General features: G+C 45.9%; 1 protein-coding gene across 3 annotated transcripts in view; it reads right to left on the bottom strand.

Moving 5' to 3' along the window:
* SETD7 (SET domain containing 7, histone lysine methyltransferase) overlaps window positions 1–15,672 on the bottom strand; it is a 55,058-nt gene extending 39,386 nt beyond the window's left edge. The window contains exons 1-3 of one of the 3 annotated variants that reach the window (XM_066233126.1): window positions 15,618–15,672; window positions 14,804–14,935; window positions 6,375–6,504 (exon numbers count right to left, since the gene is read on the bottom strand). In XM_066233126.1, coding sequence (XP_066089223.1) covers window positions 6,375–6,504; window positions 14,804–14,843 — 170 coding nt within the window. In that variant the 5' untranslated portion in view covers window positions 14,844–14,935; window positions 15,618–15,672. Of the gene's footprint in view, window positions 1–6,374; window positions 6,505–14,803; window positions 15,399–15,491; window positions 15,586–15,617 lie in introns of those variants that run through there. The other 2 variants (XM_066233134.1, XM_066233117.1) reach the window with 2 other exon arrangements.
* Window positions 15,673–22,204: the final 6,532 nt, after the last annotated feature.

Below are 22,204 nucleotides of genomic sequence, written 5' to 3'. Positions count from 1 at the left end.
AAAAAGCCCAACTCATAGAAATAATAGCAAGTAGGATGGTTGTTACCAGGGGCCAAGGGATGGGGAAATGGGCAAGTGTTGGTCAAAGGATGCAAACCTCCAGCTATATGATGAATAAGTTCTGGGGCTCTAACATACAGCATGGTGATTATAATTCACAATACTGTAGCAAATACTTGAAACTTGTTACGTGAGTAGATCTTAAATGTTATTTATCCCTGCGTACACTAAAATGGTAATTATGTGATGGCATGGGGGTGTAAACTAACCCCCTTGTAATCATTTCTCAATATATACATATATCAAATCACACCTTACACTTGCATATATTATGTCCATTATATCTCCATAAAGCTGTAAAAATGCAGATACACAGTAATAGAAGAAAAAACCCCGGCTTTCCCGTGAGTACCTGCTAGGTGCCCTCTAGGCTGCAAGCTCTCCACGGTGTCCTCCTCAGTCTTCACAGCTAGAGCAGTAGGTATAATTATCTCCAGGTTATGAGTGAAGAAGAGGCCACCTCGCTAGAACATGGCTCCTCCGAGTTGTTCCTCATGAAAACCTTCCATCAAATTGCCAAGCTCTTACCTTGGTGTTCTAGCTCCCACCGGAAACTCACTGTCACTTCCAGGATTCTTTCGAACTCCTCACAATTATACCTAATGAGTGACCTCAAGTAAAGTTAAAGCATGGAGGAAAGGCCGTCAGGGACAGAGGTATTTCCTTGCTTCTGGTTAGAACAGGGTAGTAGATGTAATGAGATGAGAGCTGAACTCACCTGGGTTTGACTCTCAGCTCCAGCCCTTACTTATGGGGACCTTGGGCAAGTTAGTTACCCACTCTGTGCCTTAATTTCCTCACATATAAAATTGGATTATAAAACTGACTTCCCAGATTGTTGGGAAGGCAAGTGAAGAAGTGGTAAGTATTCCAAGTTACCCATTCTTTCCCACTTCCTTTCTTCTGTATCACAAAAATGTTTGCCTTAATCAAAGCTGTTTATTAGAATACAGATGAATATATTTGTTGAGTCTGATTCCAGCAAAAGCTGGATGACTGTCGGAAACAGGACTTCTTTTTTTTGTCTTGTGTGGGAGGTTGGAATACATGACTTCAGAAGTTCATTCCAACTCCACTTTCTCTGAAATGTGACCAAGCACTTTCTAAAAAGCAAACACAAGAAATCCTGCACGGATCTGTCTCCTGGAACATGTCAGCCCTTTTCAGTGGCACATCAGATGGGCAGCCTTACTCAGGTTACTTGGCCAGTGATAAACTACAAGGAGCCCTCTTAGTTGGACACATTAACGTGGCAAATCAACTTTGGAAAATGGCTGGGGCACAGGACAGGGAAGTCACGCGGCAATCAGTAATGCTTGGAAATCGAATGGCATGTAAAGAGACGCAACGGTAACATAATAAAAATTGAACTGAATGGATTAACTCATCTTTGTCTCATAATCAGACTAAAAAACAGATAAAATCACACACCCTAATATCACACAACCCACAGCCTATCGGCATTGAAATACCCCTTCCTTGTTACCACTCTAAGATGTAAAGAAATCTTGAGAAATTGTCTTTACATCCATAATCTTGGCTGCAATGAGAACAATTTTGAGAAAAAAAAATAAACATCCAGAATTGAGGGTTAGTATAAAAATTAGAGATGTGTATATCAAAGTATTTTGCATAGTGAATGTATTTCATAACAGCCCACTGTGGTCCAACAAATCCTCTCCAGAGCCGCGCCAACAACGCCCACACTTCCTTTCTCCTCACTGCGCAGATGGCTTTACCTAGGACCAGAGCGGGTGTCAAGAAGTCCCAATAACCTAATCTTCACATTTTTTTCCCTTTCCTTTGAAAAGAGGGGAAATGGAAAACAATAGCTGCTTGAAAGGCAATTTTCAAAGGAAGATCAATTTTCATATTCATTCTTCATTTTTGGGATAAACTATCTGGCAAAGGATGAGTAATCTGACTTCAGGTTTCTGACTTAATAAACCTGTTGTAATGATTCAGCTTTCTGGTCTACCTTCTGTCACATGATGAGAAAAGACTAACTACTGATTAAGATCCTAAAACTAGCAAACATTCAAAGCTGAGACAGTAGAAAAAAGATAAATAATGTAACTTTTGACTATTTAAACTTAATGTATTTTATTTTATTTTAGTGAGACAGAGAGAGGGACAGATAGGGGCAAAGAGGCAGGGAGAGAGATGAGAAGATTCAATTCTTCATTGCGGCATCTTAGTTGTTCATTGATTGCTTTCTCATATGTGCCTTGACCGGGGGCTGCAGCTGAGCCAGTGACCCCTTGCCCAAGCCAGTGACCTTGGGCTCAAGCCAGAGACCTTGGGTTTCAAGCTAGTGACCTTTGGGCTCAAGCTAGCAACCATGGGGTCATGTCTATGATCCCACACTCAAGCCAGTGACCCTGCACTCAAGCTGGTAAGCCTGTGCTCAAGCTGGTGACCTCGGGATTTCAAACCTGGGTCCTCAGCATCCCAGGCCAACACTCTATCCATTGCTCCACTGTCTGATCAAGCTATTTATTTATTTGTTATTATTATTTTTGGCAGAGACAGAGAGAGTCAGAGAGAGGGACAGACAGACAGGAAAGGTGAAAGATGAAAAACATCAATTCTTCGTTGCGGCTCCTTAGTTGTTCATTGATTTCTCATATGTGCCTTGACCGGGGGGCTATAGCAGACCGAGTGACCCCTTGCTCAAGCCAGCGACCTTGGGCTCAAGCTGGTGAGCTTTGCTCAAACCAGATGAGCCCGCGCTCAAGCTGGCAACCTCAGGGTCTCAAGCCTGGGTCCTCCGCATTCCAGTCCAACGCTTTATCCACTGCGCCACCACCTGGTCAGGCTTATCAGGCTATTTAAACTTAATTTAGAGATATAGAAATAGATAAGTTTTTTCTTCTTTTACCTTGACTATACGTAAGATGCTTAAATTCTCTGCCGACAGTGGTGACCTCTGTGACATGGGGTAAGGGTAAACAAAGGGAGCATATTCACTTTTCATATTTCTGTATTTCTTGAAGTCTTTTATTCTACCAAACATTAGCAACATGGGCTATTTAAAAATAAAATCTTCTTTTATCTAGGAACTTGGTTAAAAAATTTAACAGGGGCCATTTTCCTAATGATCTGAATATTTAAAACGTTATTTAGGTGTAGCATAAACTGTGTTAAGGGAAAAACTGATTCTGGAATTATCTTGATATAAATTCATATTTGTATGAAACCTCATAAATCACACACCCAGTTAGTGGCATAGATTATGTTGATGGTATCAGGGACATATATTTAACTCCAGACTCATCAAATTGTAGACATTAAATCAGTACAGCTCTTTGCATCCGAATCATACCTCAATAAATTGGTTTTAAAAAAATCACACACTTGAGTTCTGGTTTTCTGTAAGATTAAAATGTCTCTGTCTAAATCTTCTGTCTCTACACTTGGTGATCTTTGCAAACACAGGTTGCTGCAATTTGTAAACAAACCCTTTGATGGGAACATCAGCCAGCCCTACAGGTCTGACCAACTTTTTAAAACTCCAGCGGAAACTTTTTGTTTCCTCACCTGTGATTTCAAAACCTTGCTTTCAGCCTTTTGTTTTTCTTGAGGTAATGTTTGCAGACCAAAGCCTCATGGCTGGCAGTGAAAGTGTGAGGTTCCCACTGCATTAAACCTAACACATCAGACCCTACCAATTAGGAGAGACAACAGGGAGAAAAATGAACAGAAAAATGTAAAGTAAGGTGCTGCTTCATGTAGGAACTACTGACTTGTCTCCCACCAAATCTTCTACTTTCTTTAGAAAGACCCAACAGAGTTCACAGCGTTTTTCCAGTCATAAGATTGTCTCACCAACTTTTTTTTTTTTTTACCATGAATCCTGTTCGTAGGTATCTCATAAGAGGATTAGTCCTGAGTTTAAGAAGGATGACAAGAGCCTGTCACCACTCTGCTTCATCACATGTCATACAAGCAATGACACTGACCTTCTCCCTGCAAGGCCTTAGTCCCCATCTGTTTGAAGAAAGTTAAGAAAGGTAACCTCTCGAGGTCCTCGCTAATACCATCATTCTTTGAGTCTGCTATTTGAACTAAGTGTCTACCAGGGTTTGAGTGGCAGGTATGAAAACTAGTGAACAAGTGCCTGAAGAAAAAAAAAAGTCGAAGAATTTATTTCTATCCCACAGATAGCTATGGCCTAGAGCTTCATCCCTGTCATGTCATGACACACATGCAGATGACTGCATTTGCACAACACCTGGGGTGACTGGATGAAGCCTCTTGGAGCCAGAAGTTACCAGCTTGACAGAGGAAGAGAGGTGCTCAGGCAGTCTCAGGCCCCCCTCGGCACCCCAGGGCCATGGGGAGCAGTGTTTTGGAGCTGAGTAACGTGTGCCATGCTTGGCACACTGGTTCGGAAGCTTGGTCTAATCCATCAATACCCTGTGTATCCGGTCTGTGAAGCAACCAAGTCACCAACACTAAATTCCAACCAAACTTACACCAATAACCAACACAAAGAACCAGCCAAACCTGCTAGACTGTTTTCCTAGCATCAATCAGTTACTTGCTCTGATCATCAAACTACCAGATTTAAAGCATGAGTGAGTGAGTGTGTGTGTGTTCTGGGTGAAGTCTACTACTCTCTTTCAGCTCCCACACTCATTCGGCAAGAATTTTTTTTAAGCATTAAATTAAGGGAAAGTGCTATGAAGCCCAGAAGAGGAAAGAGACAAGATTCTGCCCTCAAAGAAACTTCTGTCCTGTAGGGGAAACAAGGCATTGATAAAAATTACAGTATATTTGCTAAAAGAATCCAAGAATAATCGCAGCGTGAGGTAAACAGAGAACCTTTCCAGACAGAGCAGTAAATACCCTGCTACGGAATCAGGAAAGGGAAGAACTCAGAAATGTTTCCCTCTGGACAGGTGAAGGGACCACAGGAGAAGAAAGCACTGATATCAAACCTTGAAAGAGTCCTTCTTGGGATCAGGTGCCTGCTGGGTATTCAAAGCCAGGCAAAAGAAAAAGGAGACAAAATATCTGGCCACGTTAAATGGACAGTTTGTAAGCAAAATTCTGTTTTAAAAAAAGGTGAGGTATGGGTTGGGGGCAATGGGAAAGAGAAAATTGGAATGAATAACTAAAATGAAATTTTACAAAAGCGCTGTGGTAGGTTTTTATTGTTTTCCTCACTTGTATCAGATAATTGACAGCCTGCCCCTCCTTGTATCAGATAATTGACAGCCTGACTCCATCAATGGAAAAGGGATTCTGGGTCACAAACCAGTCCCTGTGGTCACCCTTCAACTGTTGGCTTAGACACTTCCTTTCCCAAAGGAACTCCAGGATGTAGAGCCCCTCAGGTTATGAGCAGTGTCAAGAGCTCAGGAAGCAGTGGCCTGTCCCACGGACTCCTGTAACTGCATTAGCTAAACCCAGTTCTGTGTGACCCAACCAAGTGGTCTGTGAAGAGCTGGTCCTTCCGTGGCTTTCGTGCCTCTAAATGCTTGAGAAAGCCACATGGCGACTCTTCGCTTCTGAAGCTGACACGGTTTTACCTCACACAGTGGGTGAAAGCAAAGTAAGGAAGGATGCCACTGTGAGAAATGTTTTAACCAGAGGTAGAACGCAGAAAATACTAGTGCGGACGTCAGTATCCCAAGCATTTAAACACCGTGAGGCTGGAGCTGTACACCTCCCATGTCCACCTGGCCCTGTCTTCCTGCTTGGACCAGGGTGATGCGGCTTGGCAGAACTTTGCTAACTATCCCCCTGACCAGTCCTGTGAGGAGAGGGAATGTGCTGAGGAACTGCTGGTGCCGCGGACCCAGTGGGGTGGCTGAGCGTCCCTTCAGGGTAGTGAGAAACCAGACTGCGAGGACCGAGAGAGCGGGCTGAAGGCAGAGGGTGTGTGGTACTCTTGGAAAACAGTGCGTTGGTCACTACCGGAACTGCAAGAACCCACCCCTGACACAGCCCCACAGTGTGGTGTTCTCGAGACTCATTACCTAAAAGAGCAGGTGAAATCCATCAAAGAAACGAGGGACCACCTAACCAACTTGTGCAAGATGGGGGCCAGGAGCCTGGCACTGCATGGTGTATCCCTCTGGCCTTTGACAAGCAGACCCTAGGAGGCAGTGACGACAGAGCCGGCGCCTCCCTAACCATGGGGGTGACTTTGGCCCCCAAAGCAGTGCTTTTTCCCCCCTTTACCTCTTCTTTAAGTTCTACCAAAACATCCACTTAAATTCTTTCATTTGGATCATTCCTTCCAATAAAGGAACTTGGCCCAGTCCTGTCCCTCAAACAAAAGAAAATGAAACCGTGAGAGCTACCTGCCGTCAAAGAAGAAGAATTTCCCGCGTCCGTTCTTTTCTCCATGAATGAAGTTCCCCTCGAATCTGTCTGTGGAGGAGTAGGTGACCGTGCAGAACCCGTGCGGCAATCCATCATCATCCAGGTGTCCTGGAGAAAGGGAATCACAAGGCAAACCGTAAGGGCTTCCTTGCTCTGCCAGCACCAATGTGCCGAGCACTGGAGCCCCCAGCGAGTCCCCCTGCAGCCAAAGGGTCCCTTCCTTGCCCGAGGGACGAGAGAGAGCAAAGGCTCCTCACTCAGCCCGCCCTCCCACAGTAGCAGTGTCAACCTGCCTGTCCTGGGCACTTTGTGAACGACGGGTCCGTGATGGAGGGACTGAGCCACACTGCAGACAGGAATCGAAAGGAAGCCTGCATTTCAGTGGTACTGAGAGTTCTTGTCAATGGTCACATTTGCAGAGCCTGTTTCACTTCACCAAGTACGCCCCTCCCTCCCCCCCCCCCCCACCACACGGCCAGGTACTTCTCATATTGGGAATGAAGGCCCCAAACTGATGCTTAACAGAAGTGTAGTTGAGACAACACCATTTTATAGTCTGTCGCCAGGTGCATTGTTCTTGCCATGAATCATCTAAATCTAGAACTAGTTCGCAAAATGATTTTAGATATTATTACATAGCATGGTGTGGAAGACTGCCAGCCAAGGGACTTCTGAAAATCCCACTGCTATCTATCTGTTTCATCCAAACAAGGGACATGGCCACATCTCTACAACTGCCTGAGTATTTATATGATATATCTCATTGTGCTAACAGGTGAACTCAAGAGTCCCTTTAAGCTTGGAAGGAAGCTTCACCTTGAACTTGCTGCTTTACTTTACAAAATCTTCCAGTTTTGAATGGTTAGTAATAACCTTGGTCTGTACCTTTTACCACTGAGTTCAGAGGGCTGTGCTTCAACTGAAGCTAGAGGTAGCCGCATGGCCATTTAAACAGGGATTTTGAACATTGGCAGGAGTTATGACACTCTGATCTTTAAATTGCTGGTTCCTCTTGAGTCACAGACTGGTATAGTCTATCTAACATTTATGTTCCCAGTCCATGTTTAGAATTTTTATTATTCTCCACAGATTTCCCGGCACCCAGGAGTCCTGGCATTGGTGTCTCCCCAGTCACTCTGGTGAGCTGATTTTGCAGAGGTGGGTAAAAATGAAGGCAATAGTTTATCTTATGGCTTTTTTTTTTGTGGGTAAATGACCTGGCTCATGGATGAAAAAGTACAAAAGCATTAAAAACTGTGGGCAATGAAGGACATTAAACACTAAAGTGTGGCTTCCAGATGGCTCTCACAGACATGAAAGAAAACACAAACCATATCACCACAATGAACACTTCAGTCACCTAAAATGATTTCTTCTAAAGTATATCATCCCTTGGAAGAGATGGTAAGTGAACACTTTTATAAAGAACAAACAGCTCTTTATTTTTATTGTATTTTTATATAAGCATAAAATAACAACAAACAAATATACAGTGTCTGCATCTGATACTGTATAGAATGCATTACCTAGAATATATTGCCGTAAAACATGACTACTTAAATAAACCACAGATGATATAGTTCCTTTCCTCTCTAAACACAGGTTTATTTTTCTACCAATAAAAATACCAAGGGCCAGGAAATTAATGGTAAGGAGGGAAATAAGCCATCACTGCTTTCTCCTCTCTCAAAACCCAGCTGTATGGGACATAATTTCATGACATTTGAGTCATGCAAAATAATTTGGACAATTATCCTCTAAATATCTGCTGATGACATTTCTCTCATGGAAATAAATTAAATCAACCTTTAAAAATTTTTTCACTTGGAAAGAAACTCCACTCATTGTATAGCTAAACCCTTTCTCTGATGAAATGGTGTTGGGTCAATTTCAATTTAACCATTGACATTCCTATGAATTTTGCATTTTACTTTTGACGTAGGTATAGATATCAGAACAGTCATTTTAGCCTTGGATTGAAGCATTTACTAATTTGTTGGAAATGCCTTCCCCCATAAAAACCGGTTCACATATTTAAGACTTTAAAAAAAAGTTAATATTTGTAAAATTTGGTATTCTACTTTAGGTCAGTAGAAATATTGTGATAACCATGAACACTAAGGGAAAAAGAAACCCAGTGTAAAGTCATTCCCACCTTCCCTCAGTCACCATAGTCTTGTCCTATTTCTGAGTAAAACACTGTCGATGCACCCTCCGTGATGACATTTAGATAGGAGAGAAAACTGAAAGCGTCATTTAACACAGGAGAAGCACTTGAGGGTCAGTACTGATTCCAGGAGAGATGAAGGCGAAAATATCAGCCTCGCTTCCGTGAGGTTCTGCTTGTTTCCACACCTCTTTCGACAGGTCGGTGAAGAGGGGTCCCATCACCTTCTTAGTCTTTAGGGAGAGAGGGACGGAGATGAGCTGCTGAACGGTAGCCGTTCCTCCAGTGACATTGTGTGTTTAGAAGTAGGTGCTTGGACACCTGACGCTTCCCTGCCATGTTTAAGGTGTTAGGTTGCTTGTTGGGAGAAAGTTCTGAAATCTAGCAGACCACTGCAGGATCCTTCGTGGGCCTGTTTGTTGTCTTCTTCCAAACGGAGAAGATGTAATCAATTAACGGGATCATGGAACAAAAGCCAGAACATTAAGAGTTGTCATCATTCAAGACTTCCACCCTAAGTGTTTCATAGCCTGGAGTCATTGTTTTAGGCGTAGCATTTAATATATTAATATAAAGCAACAACGGAACTCAAACAATAACAATGAAGAGACTTTCCGAAGAAAGAAATGTAAGGAGGAGGAGACATGGGTTGCTTACCTTTCCTTTCAACGTTATTGCTACAAGAGTTTCTGCACAACTCTTGCTCAACTGCCATCTGGACAACAGACCATGTCATATTTGTCTCGTCAGTAATCGTCAGTTCAACAGAGACGGGACTGATATACAGAGAAGAGAATATGTGTGCACCTCATTATGCATCTGGCATGGGGGTGTGTGCTTTCCTGTTGTCTAAACTGAACCTCACAGCAATCTCCCAAGTACCAGTCGTGTAGGTGAGAAAGCCAATACTATGTGACTTGTCCAAGAAGCACATTAATTGCTCTAAATGTGGGTGCTGAAAGCCCCTAAGTCTTTCAGTTCCCTTTCTCTCTAGATAAGGGGAAACTAGCAGAACTCTCTTTCTTCCCTGCTGATGGTGGAAGCAGGTACCTCTAAACAGGTAGGTGTGCCCAGGTCCCAGGGACAGAAGTGGAAGAGCCTTTGTCGTGAAGATAGTTCTCATAGAGCCATCAGAACTTGCAACAGCATATCGTGGTTGCAAATTCCTATCCCTTCCAAGTGTTACTTAACCCAAAGAGACACACTAGTCCTCCTTGCTAGGAGCGAGGTCAATTTGTGAAATGCGCCAAGTCAGCCAACGGCCTTCCAGGCCAGTTCCCAGTAATCAGAGGGTGAACGCCAGGCCAGACAACAAGGAAGATTCACTGGAGTGACTGCTCCGCATTGATAAATGCTGTCCCGGCTCATGTGCTGTTTGTCTGCGGCATGATTTTTAAAATATTTATAGAAGTTAGAGAAAGGGGAGAAAATGCAACAGTCTCACGGTCTACTTTTTCACTTTGTTCTAAAGGTACTCTCTACTAAGTGTTTAGAACATGAAATTTTTTCCTTCGTGTTACCTCTGAGCTTTTTTCTTAACATCATGAGAGCCAGGCCTGTGGGTATTCCGTGCCGCGATGGTACAGCTGGGCAAGGCGGACTCCCTCCGTATTGCACCCCGGGCTGCATCCTGCCTCCGGCTCACACTCAGAAGATCCAAGTGGGGTGTGTGTGTGTGTGTGTGTGTGTGTCTGTTTCCCTAAGAACAAGAGACTCTTGCATGCATTGTTGGCTTCGTAGTCTAGAATTGCTTAAGCAAAATAATAATAATAATAATAATAGGCAAGCTTATTCTTTTCAGTGCAAAGAACATGCCCTCACGAAAATGCATTTACACTCATTCTTAAAAACATAATCTGACTTTTGAGGGTAATTCTTTACCAGGGCTCAATTTGTAGTTGTGAGGGTCATAACCTTAAGGTATGGCCACAGAGAGAGGGCCGGGACACCAAGCACACATTTTCCCTAAGTACAGAGCATGAGCAGGCTTCTGAGAGGCAGGCAGGACAAGATATCGTGGGGACAGTCACACATATCATTGACACTTTGAGGGGCTTGGAGCAGTGCAACCCTGCTTGTTGTAATTCTTGCTCCTTCGTTCTGGGGATTCTGTATTTCCCCTTTTTGTCTCCCGTGCGTTTCCAGGCCTTTCCATTTTCTCCCTGCCCTCAGACGTGCGGCACTGCTGCCCCAGCTCCCCGCCGCCTCTTCATGTACCCAGGGCAGAGCTCTGGTCCTGTCACCCCCAGGTCTCAAGATCCCCCGCGGCTTCCCTGGGCTTCCAGCACAGCCCATGGCCTTGGCTTCTTCTGGTCTTCCGGTCCCCTTTCCTCTTGGGCCCTCTGTTAGAGCAGAGCCAGAGGATTTGTCTCTGAACGTGCCCACCTCTCTGAACGTGCCTGCATCATTCCACCCCTCTTGGTCTGCACCAACCAAGGTCCCCGCTCAGCCGGGGACCCTCTGCACCCTCTTCTGGGAGCTCCCTCCCCAAGCTGGAAGGAATCTGTACTTCTTCTCAACTACTGTAATTCATCTGATTAGATATATTTATTTGAGAGTATGTTAGGAACCACACTATATTCATCTTTTTAATCTGTGGGTACACATAGGTATAATAATAGGCCTTGGTCAGGTAGCTCAGGTCTTTAGAGCATCATCCCGACATGCCAAGGTTGCAGGTTCGATCTCCAGTCAGGGTACATAAAGAACATAAAGAATCAAGCAATGCATGCATAAATAAATGGTACAACAAATCGATATTTCTTTCTAAAAATTAATAATAAATTTTTTTTAAAGACACAGTAATAAATATTTTTGTTTTCAAAGCACAACCTCACTTCCCACTGAACCAATGAGCCTCAAAGAGTTTTTAAAAATCCACAGCAGAAGCTCGGGTGAGGTGTCAGGCCTCTGAGGCCCAGGGCCAACTGCCTTTCCAAAGGAGCCAGTCTGGTATAGACACCCCACTACCTAGTTCCCCTTGGGGACTCATCCACCCAGAGTCCAGACCTTCAACAGAGCACAGCTCCACCGTGATGGAGAACCAAAATATACACGATGTGACAGAAGTCACTTCAAGTCCTGAATAGACCAATGTGTTCCCCAGAGTCAACGTCTTAGGAGGAAGAAAAAGGATGTGTGTTGCGGAGGCTGTAAAGTTAAATTCTCTTCCCCCAAATACATTTTTTTTTCCCTGAATGTCACTAAACTCCAACAGAAGCAACCTCTAAAGAGTTACTACTGATAAAAAGTGATATTGACATAATATTTAACTGTTGCTTCCAGGCTTGATTCCCAAGTATTTCATATATTAGATGACTCATTAAAAGTAAAAAATAAAAATGTAGACAGGTAGCTGGGTATGGTGGAGTGGGGTTTTGGAGGTCCAAGCCTGACCAAGTGTCCTCGGATTAGTTCTTAATTTCTCTATGCCTCGGTTTCCTCCTCTGTAAAATTCAGATAATATTACTATCCACCTTGTAAGACTGAATGAATAATGTACGTGTGAAACATTTAACACAGAACCTGCAGAGAATAAAAACTAAACAATAATGATGATAATAATAATAGCAACCAAGACAATGAAACTACTGAGAACAGGGACTTTGTTTCCAGAGGGAGGTAGGTTAGTTGGTACTTGAATACCAAGATATTCAGATTAGCTTTATACTAGCCCCTGTGTATAAACGTGCATTTGATGTTAAGTCAAGACTGTTATAGATAGCACTAAAAAGGCCAGGAATGGCTGAAGAGAAGCTCACTGGTACAGTTTCCTGTGTGAACACTCGCATACTCTAGATGCTGTACAACTTTGAGCCTTAGATGCCTCTAAGGACTTTTAAGGATTCTGTATTATTTTCATTGTTTACTGTTAGCTACAACTGAGTGACATGTGTCCTGGATTGCCCTAAAATGTTCAAGGCTTAAGCCCAAGTTGTCCCAGCCTAAGTGACTACATAAACGTTTCAGGTATACAACCTTATAATTCATCTGTATGCACTACAAAATGATCACCCCCCAAAGTCTAATACCTATCTATCGCCATACAATTGACCCCCTTCACTACTACTTTCACTCACCCCACCTCCATTCCCCTGGTAATCACTGCTCTGTTCTCTGTATCTTTGAGTTTGTTTTTATTTCACCAGCGTGAGTATTAATAGTGACCCCTCTCATTCTCAAGCGTGTTCTAATTTTGGACAATAATGTATATGGTGATCCTATAAAACAGAACCTTCCTCATTCATATAAAGAACTTTCTCTGTTTCTATGAATTGGACAAGCTCAAAAACAGCATTGACACATTTCTAAAGTTGCTGTTCACACTCTGCAAGGAGCCTATGAACCATGGACTTCTATATCTAGACAGCTTCAAAGGAGGAAGTAGTTTAATCTGGGAAGCATTGCCCAGGAACAAGGATTTGCATTAAAATTTTACAAGCACAAGTAAAAGTAAACTTTGAAAAATGAGAGCAAGTCCTGCCAATTTGAGAAGAGCATTTTTTCATTTATCTTTCATAACACGAAGGAACAAGTAGGCAACAACTTAAATTGTAAGAAGGCTTCCAACCCATGGACTCAATTAATGTCTTTGGGCCTCAGGGATCCCCAACATAAGTTTTACTTATCAAAGAGATAAATAGTTCTGTGAGTTGACAACACTGTGAAGTTAAAACAACAACAAACACTCTTTGAAGCTGGTAAAGAAATACGTTTTAATAGTTGCATTATAATCGATACTTTTAGAGAATTCAGAAATATTATTCTACTTAATGGTATCCTAAGATCTCCAGAGCACTGCAAAAGGAGTCAGTTATGTTTTATGAAAACATAAAAATGGATTTCTTTTACCAACACAGCAATAACTATGTATATATATCTTTATGCACTTGTACGATATTGCCACTTTCGTTTTCCTTACCATTTATGAGAACTTGCTTATACAAGTGAGAAAGCAACCAGATTTAACCAAAAGCTAAAAATTATGTACTTAGGTGCTAGTTTAAAATATTCTCGGTTCTAAGCTCTCACAAATAAGTATATAGTAGTAGTATGAATTAAAAACATTAAAAAACCATTCTGGAATAATACCGCACAACATTGCAAAACATCACGACGACGTACTGGCTGGGTAGGATCAAATACATAAATATGCCAAAGAATATTTTCCAGTATTCACTGTTACAAAATCAAAACATCTCATGATACAAACAACGAGATTGTATAACATCCCCACCTCGCTTTTTAGAACTAGAAGAAAAAAAAAGAAGAAGAAGAAGAAAAAGAAGAAGAAGAAGAAGAAAAAGAAGAAGAAGAAGAAGAAAAAGAAGAAGAAGAAGAGGTGGAGAAACTCGGCAAAACAAAGTGGCAAGAAAAGTCGGAGGAGGGGCGCTAGCAGAGAAGGGGCGGAGAAATACGACACCAAGGCAGTGATATCACCCACAGCCAACTATATGGAATTCAGAAAGTTAAGTGTCACCCAGCAATTTCGGTCCCGGTGTGCGGCGCGCCTGCACAGCGTGGCGGCGGCAGCACCCTGCTCGGAAGCAGGAAGGGGGAGGGGGCGGTGTGACTGAGTTCGCTCGGGGACAGCGAGGGGAGGGCCACCCGCCTCCCGGTCGGCGCGCGTTCAAACCCTCGGTCAGGAGCGTCGGCCCTTGCCTTGCAATGATTTCATCTTTTCGAAAGAACTGCTGCCCCGGCCGCGGCTGCCACGTGCCAGGTTCGGCCCAGTGCGCAGCGCCGGGGGACCCACCCCGACGCGGTCGCGGTCGCCGCGAGTCGCAGCAGCGAGTGGAAGGAAAGGTAGAGGCTGGAGAGGGGCTCGAGGTTGACAAACCCGGCGAGGACATTGCCCCGCGGAGACCGCGGGTCTCAAGGGGTTGTCCTCTTGCGCACCCCCACGTTCCATTCCCCAAAGGGGAAAGGCCAGAGTGCGCGTCAGGGCCCGCAACTCCGAGGATGGGATGCAGGCTGTGGCCGCCGGCATGGAGCAGCGTGAAATCCCGGGAGCCCCGGCCCAGCGGAACCCTGTTCCCGGCATGCGCCCCGCCGCGCAGTGCGCGCTCCCGGCGGTGTGGCGGTGACTGTCCGGCCCCTGCCTAAGCCGGGCGTGGGGCCACCCGCGTAGGGGACAGTAGTGGCTGTGGGGCCCGGCGCCGTGCGGGTCACAGCCCGCCACTCCTTCCGCGTTTCGAGCCCTCAGCGCCTCCTCCCACGGCCCCAGAGAAATGCCTGTACCTTCTACCGCCTCCTCCACCATCTCGTCGTCGCTATCCATGGCGGCTGGGGACCCTTCCCAGCTCGGGGCTGTGCGACTGCCTCCCGTCCCTCCGGGTGCTCCGGCAGCTGGGCGAACGCTGGGTCTGAACCCTGCGAGTTTGGAGGAGGAGGAGGAGGAAGAGGAGGAGCAGTTGGGGCTGGCTCGCACTGCCTCCCCCTACAGCCCTTTCAATTCCTTGGCCTTCAGCTGCTGCTGCCGCAGCCGTCCCTCCTCCCTTCGCCCACTTGCCCCTCGCCTCCGAGGATCCGGGGTGCCGCTGTGGCCGCCACCCGCCGCAACTTTCTCCTGTAATAACCCCTCTTTGTTAGCGAGCAGCTGATCCGCTGACATCACCCGGCGCCGGTGCGCTCCCTCCCTCGTTGATTGACAGTTCCCTGTCCCTTCCCAGAAGTAAGGCTCCTTAAAACGAAAGGCGCTCCGGGTCCGCGCTGCCTCTGAGCCCCAGCCAACCATCCCCCGGGCCCAGGGTTTCTCCTCGGCTTCTTCGCATCTCTGTGCGCTCCGAGCGCGCCAAGCGGTCCTAGGAATGGGGAGGGGGGCACCGGGTACCCGCCCTCGGGGGGCTCTGGACTCTGACCTCCAGCTGTGCCAGGGACACTAGGAAGTTCGCTTTGCCTGCCAGCCCCGCCCCCCTCCCACCCTCACCGACAGCCTTCAAAGAGCGAGGACGCTAAGGCAGCGTCTCCGACGCTCCGGCGCCTCGACTTCCTCTCGCCCACGTCCCCGCTTCACCCGGTTTTCCACCCGGAGATGCACGAGTGCGGCACGCACAAGAGCGCAGGTGTCCTGGGGTCGCCGCATCACATCAGAGAGCGGGTTTCCCAGACTCTAGGGAGTAATATCCAGCCCCTATTCCTCTGGACTGCGCCTCCCACCCCGACGCACCGCATCCCCGCCCTCCTCGGGACCGCCAGGCGTCTCCATGGTTCAGAAATTAAGCAAGTCCAAACCGCTGCGGACTCTGTAGGAGGCAGGAAACTGGCCGCACTGAAGGCCCGCTGCTTCCTCCTCGCGGTGTGGTCGTGAAAAAGGAGCTGACGAGGAAGGACCCTCCGTCTGGCGCGCCTTCTTCTCGCTCATTCCGCCCTGGACGGGTGATGTCCCCAGCTGTCACCCTGTTTCTCCAAGTGCCAACCATCCCACAGATTTGAGCTCTTCAAGTGCAGAATATCACGGGGGACCTAGTTCCCGGCCCAGTCACTTAGTTTCACTGCGGCGTTGTCTCTTACAGGTGGCATAAAGGGCGGCTGTAAATAACTAGCGAAATAGATGTAAATGTACACAGTGTACCGTGGAATTACCGGGTGCCGCTCTGGGCGCCTGCCAGGAACAGCTACTGCACAGAGGAGGGGCGGGAGAGAGCAATGACAGTTGTTCCATTTTGTTTTCTGAACAAGGAACGAGGCTTTGGCGACTTAAGTGTACGTCCAGCGCATGGGAGACCACACCATGCTTTTTGGCTCTATGCTTAAATGCCACGTATTTTTATCGAGTATTATGAGTTCCTTCTTAAATTCAGTTTTCTTACGTGAAAAAGAGAACAATGTTAGGGACATTTGTTTCGTATACTGCCAGGAATTTCAACCCCTTTTGACTGTTTTAGAAAGACAGAGGAGGATCCTGGACCAGGAGTTAAGATTTGGGTTCTGGTGCTTCTCACCACCCCCAGCCAGCCTGAATTCCTCCCCAGGGAGATAAAGGCTCAGGCTACACTGGGAGAAGGTCCCCTCCGGCTTAGTCCCTAGACCACTCAGTGGTCCCACAGCTTGGGCCGGACCACTCAGAGAGTCTCCAGCTTAGACTACACCCCTCTGAACGCTTCTGGCTTAAGTTGAACCTCCTAGAAGTCCTCCCGTGCAGACACCCAGGTACCAAAGCTGAAGGTGTGTCCCTGCAGTGGGAAATGAAGGGGCCACTCAGGTCACATCACTTTCAAATACAAACCACAAAAAGAGGATTTTTGTTTCAGATTTGGGGGGGGAAGCCGTCACGTATTGAGTTTGGTTACTCTCCGGTTTTTGAGTTATATGACATTTTTTTCTTATGTCTCCTTTATAAACATATCCCCTACTTTATAAATTATACTGATATACAAAAACACACCATATACCCATCTTCTCTAGTTTCCAGCTTATTTTCTGGAGGAAAAAAAAGAGAAATATTTTGAAAGTTAAAAGTAAACAAAAATAATATATTCCTTTACTGAAAGGGAACTGAGGCAGGGGCCATGGTGATTGGAAGAAATCCTCCCCCCCAAACACACAGGTGAACCACAGAGACACAAGTTTATGGGGCACGGGCAAGTATCATGTCACAAGCATCCTGCTCCTGTCTTTGGGTTCAGAGAAGGCTGTCTAGCCATCCTCGTGGTGCCGTGTGCAGCTCCAGCCTGTAACGCATAGCCAAGTTGTCAAGCGCTTCCTTTCCACCTGAGAATACTGGGAAGCCTGCACACGGTTGGCATCACTGGAGGACGCCTCCTCTGCACCTGTATAGGGTGGCGATGGGAGGTGACCGGGGTCTTCCTGCCAGGATGGGTACACAGGTCTGCACCCCTCCCACCACCATTCATTCCTGCTGGACCTGGGCCCCCCAAATTAAGGCAAAACGTTTTTATGACTTTTTAAAGATACATTTGCATCTTTACCAATCATTTTGGGTATGCTTTCAACCCCTTTCTCTAGATAGACTGATTCTTTTTTTTTTTTTTTTTTTTTAATTTTTCTGAGATTGGAAATGGGGAGGCAGTCAGACAGACTCCCGCATGCGCCTGACCGGGATCCACCCGGCATGTCCACCAGGGGGCGATGCTCTGCCCATCTGGGGCGTCACTCTGCAATCAGAGCTATTCTAGCGCTTGAGGCAGAGGCCACAAAGCCATCCTCAGCGCCTGGGCAAACCTTGCTCCAATGGAGCCTTGGCTGCGGGAGGGGAAGAGAGAGACAGAGAGGAAGGAGAGGGGGAGGGGTGGAGAAGCAGATGGGCGCTTCTCCTGTGTGCCCTGGCCCAGAATGGAACCTGGGACTCCTGCTCGCCAGGCCGACGCTCTACCACTGAGCCAACTGGATAGGGCCTCGACAGACTGATTCTTACGTAAAGCCCCAGGACCCAACACAGTGCCTGGCACGGGATGAAGGTTGAGCTCTGTCCGTGGCGATGCTGCAGAGAGGAATGCTCTGGTTCATACAAACAGTGCTGAGTCGTGCTTACAGACGGGGCCTCTCCCTGCATGTTGTTGGCAAATGCGCTTTATTTTAGCTCAAGTCGGAGAGCGGTTTTGAGCCCTTCCACTTTCCCATATCTGCTGGCCCCAAATCTGCTTCCATCGCATTCTTTCCCACAGTTTTCTCCATTGAGAGTTCATTTCATAAACCCTCTTTCCACTTGGCTTCCCGCCATTCTCCTCTGTTGTCCTTTGTCCCCACCAACGTGGTCATGGGCTAGAAAATCAATAAAGCTCTTAATCACAGTGGGCGGCTGCAGCCGCCGCCTGGCTCAACTCAGCAGATCAATGCGCCAGAACCAGCCTCCCTGGGAGGACAGGGACCGCGCAGAACATCCAACAGTCAAGTCCCCGGGTCCGACTGGCTTCCACGCTCCTGCCAAGGAGTAGCTTTTCTAGGAGGCTGTGGTTTGCTTCCTGTGCATCCAAGGACACATCCCTCTCTTTGGGGATATATAGAAACGTAAGACCCGCACCTACTGCAGCAAGCAGTCAAAATAGAGTTTTTTCATATATTTTGACCACCTATGTCATTCCCCAGAGGAGGCTGAAGCTGACTTATAAGACTGATTTATTTTTGCAAATATATATATATATATATGTATATATGCATCTTGCACTTTATACACCTTCCTATATTAAGGGAAAACAATTCTGTCAATTCATGACTATGCACACGGGCAAATTGAGAAAAACCTTGTAGATGTGGAACTCATGTCCCAACCCCTCATTCTGCCCTGCTGGTAGAGGCTGGAGGAGCCCAGGCACCTGGAGACTAGTCTTCTGGGTCTCCCTGCCCCTGGGAGGCAGGAGCCTCTCTCTCCAGGTGTCCTGTGGATCTATGGCTGGTGTCTCAGTTCCGCTTTATTTGTTTACACTGATGGCAGGAAGACAAGGACAGAATGAGTGACGGAACTCTTCAATAATCATCAGAGCTCATGTTGGCACTGCTCATGCCTTAACAAGATTTTTTCCCACCAAAGTTGTCAATTGGATTGAGTTTACCCCCTATTTGTTTTGGTTCCTCTAAGGGTTAGCCATGCAACTGGTCGATGAAGCCCTGGACCTTAGTTTTCCTGTCTGGAGGTGAGGAGGCTGGGCTACAAACATTCTAAGTCCAGACTTGCTCTGTCCACCTTCCTGGGGAAGCTAAATAGTGCACGAAGTGCCCCAGGGAGTACCCCATGTTGGGGTCCCAGAGTCATCTCAACTTAATTGCACTGAGATCTGGGTGCAGGCAGGAACTTTTATCTCACTCTTGAAGAAGAGGTGTGGGCCTTTCAGGAGAACCAAGGTCCTCGGATTCTGAAGCCCTGAGTCACAAACCAAGTGGCTGTGCTGGTGACCACTGTAGAAGCCAGAGGAGGGGCAAGGAGAGAAGCGGCCAGGAGCAGGCTGTGGGTGAGATGTGGATGAAAGGGACACCTTTACAGCATGTGGAGCGCCATGAAGAGCAACCCGGAACATTAAGGGCACCAAACAGAGGTCCGGGAGCAAAGGAAGAGAAGGAGAAAAGACATGCCGCTGGAAATAGGCCCACTGTCCTGAGGAGGTCTCGGGAGTTCAGGGTAACCTGATTTGATAACAACAACAGGAAATGCAGGAGAGAGAGGGAAGAATAACCTGACCCGAGGAAGTGAATGAAGTAATGGAGAAGATGTCATAGTTACCATGGCATTAAAAGACCTCATGCCACATTGAGCTTCTTTTTGACTCTTTTCCTTGAGTCTTGCAATGTTAATGTCATTGCAGTCTACCCAGTAAATGAAATCTGGGGGCACAGAGGAAAGGAAGACACAGATCTCCCTGTCTGGGTCTACTCTGGGCCCTTATTCTTCTTCTGAAGTGTGCTGGATCTTTGGGCCTTGGCACCATGAGAATGAAGACCCTAACCAGGTTAGGGTCTGATAAGGCTGCTAACTGATGTAATTTGGGAAAAAAAAGAAAAAGAAAAGAGAGATAGAATAATTTGGAAACAATTTTTAAAGTGGCAACTGTTTTAGAAATGACTGCAGGAAAATCAATAGGCTCCAGAAATTTGAAACATACAACTATCATCAAAATCAAATGTGTTTTCTTAAGTATTCATTTATTTTTATTTTTTGCTTTTGAAAAAATTATTTTACTGGGCTATAATTAAGATTACCAGGTCCTGCAATTGGCCATATGCAAATGCTAACATTGCAGAGGATGGGTACATTCTTTTGATGTTTCTGTATACAGAGGGAATGAAAGGATATTTCCCGCTGCTTTATTTGCCACAAATGTCACAACATTCATCACAACCCAGATATTGACCATCCTTGAGTGAGCTCATATTAACCAGAGCCCAGAGACTGATATACATACCTGAATTACGACCAACAGATCTGAATACCCATGTTGTCCTGGCAAGCACAGTCTCCTTTCATAGATAAATGCACTCAAGGAGACAAATTCAGTGTGGATGTTTGCCTAGTTAGCCTGGCGTTAGAATAAGTGAAATTAGTTGTGTGGACCACAAGAAGAATACACCTGATGCAATGTTCTGGAAGAGTGAGTCTGCCCACCCGCCCCACCCGTCCTTGCTTAGATGGCCCTGTCTACCTCTGAGACCTTGGGATTGTTCTTCCTCCTCCTCCTCCTCCTCCTCCTCCTCCTCCTCCTCCTCCTCCTCCTTCTTTCTCTTCTTTTTCTTCTTCTTTGCATGCTTTAGTCTCTTCAAATTGGTATCCCCACAGGACATCCGATATAGCCAAGTAGGAAGACTTATGCTTTTAAAGTCATAATCACATTCTGTTTCTCCCTTCCTGACATGACAGTCAAGTTACTTTGATAGGAATTTGGGGGAACTCCAAATTCTTCTGTCACAAATTCAGTCACTGGGTTTACTCTCATTGAACTCTAGTCAAATCCACTGTGTGTGTACATTTTGCCCATCTAACTTTCTGAGGGTGACCTGATGCCCAGGTTCTTGGAGAAGCACCTTATTTTTTTCTTTATGGGCCACCAACAGGGGTTTAACCTTCCTCAATTTATCATGACCATGGGATAAAGAGAACAGTTTTATCAAGGTCCATATGTCCTATGCTATATAGAGTTGTCCATCTTTTCCTGGGGACCCAGCTCAAGGGTATTTTTTTCTCTTCTGTGCAGAAGAGGTTGGCTTTTTGCTATGATGACTTAGGCCAGTGCTGGTTAACCTGGTTGCTATTGCCCACTAGTGGGCGTTCCATCTTTCATGATGGGCAGTAAAGGAGCAACCAAAGTATAAATAAAAAGATAGATTTGTGTATAGTAAGTTGTTTTATAAAGATTTATTCTGCCAAACTCAGTGAAAATCTGACATAAAGTACTTGGTAAGTAATTATATATTATTATATGCTTTAACTTGCTGTAACTCTGCTTTATAAATTTTATAAAGTAAAGTTACTTCCCTACTTTATAAATCACCATTACTGTGGAACTGGTAGGCGGTTAGAAAATTTTACTATCAGAGATACAAAAGTGGGCGGTAGGTATAAAAAGGTTGACTACCCCTGACTTAGGCTGTGAAATTTCCCCTTGAGGGTGCAACTACCATCTACTATAACATCAGTGGAGAGCAAAGTATCCAAACAAGACTTTGATTTTGAACTCAATATCCGGGAATGAAAAAATTTGCATGGCTTTGTTAACTCAAGCCACAAACAAGAACAGGCTGATGAAGTGTTTCTAGGGCCTCTGGCATTGAAATGACACCTTTGCCCCCTAGGCTGCCCACACCTGAAGGGACTTGGTATTGAGCCATCCCTTCGTGGGGCGCACTTTGCCCTGGACCTGCCTTGCAGTCTTTTTGAATGGAGAGTGCCCTTCCAGGTCATGTAAGGTCCCACTGATCCTCCTTGCTGAGTTGATAGGTCAGTTCCTGGGGAAAAATGCTGTGGCTAACCTTTTGGAGTACCTTTCACCCAAATTTAAAGAGCCCAGTTTGAATGCTCCTGGGCTCAAGGTAGAAGAACGCAAGGAAGCAGCTGGTGCACTGTCTCCTTAGAGGGCAATGCTGGCTGAGCCGCTCTGTTGTGTGGGCAGGTCTTCTGGAAACCCTAAGCATCTCTTCCCACCTGGCATCTGGGCAGTGCCTCAAGCCTGGGCTGAGCAGGGGTCTCCATCAGAG

The sequence above is a fragment of the Saccopteryx bilineata genome, chromosome 1 (assembly GCF_036850765.1).
Source record: "Saccopteryx bilineata isolate mSacBil1 chromosome 1, mSacBil1_pri_phased_curated, whole genome shotgun sequence".
NCBI lineage: Eukaryota > Metazoa > Chordata > Mammalia > Chiroptera > Emballonuridae > Saccopteryx > Saccopteryx bilineata.
The sequence above is the reverse complement of the archived record's forward strand: the minus strand, read 5'-3'. Positions and strand labels throughout refer to the sequence as shown.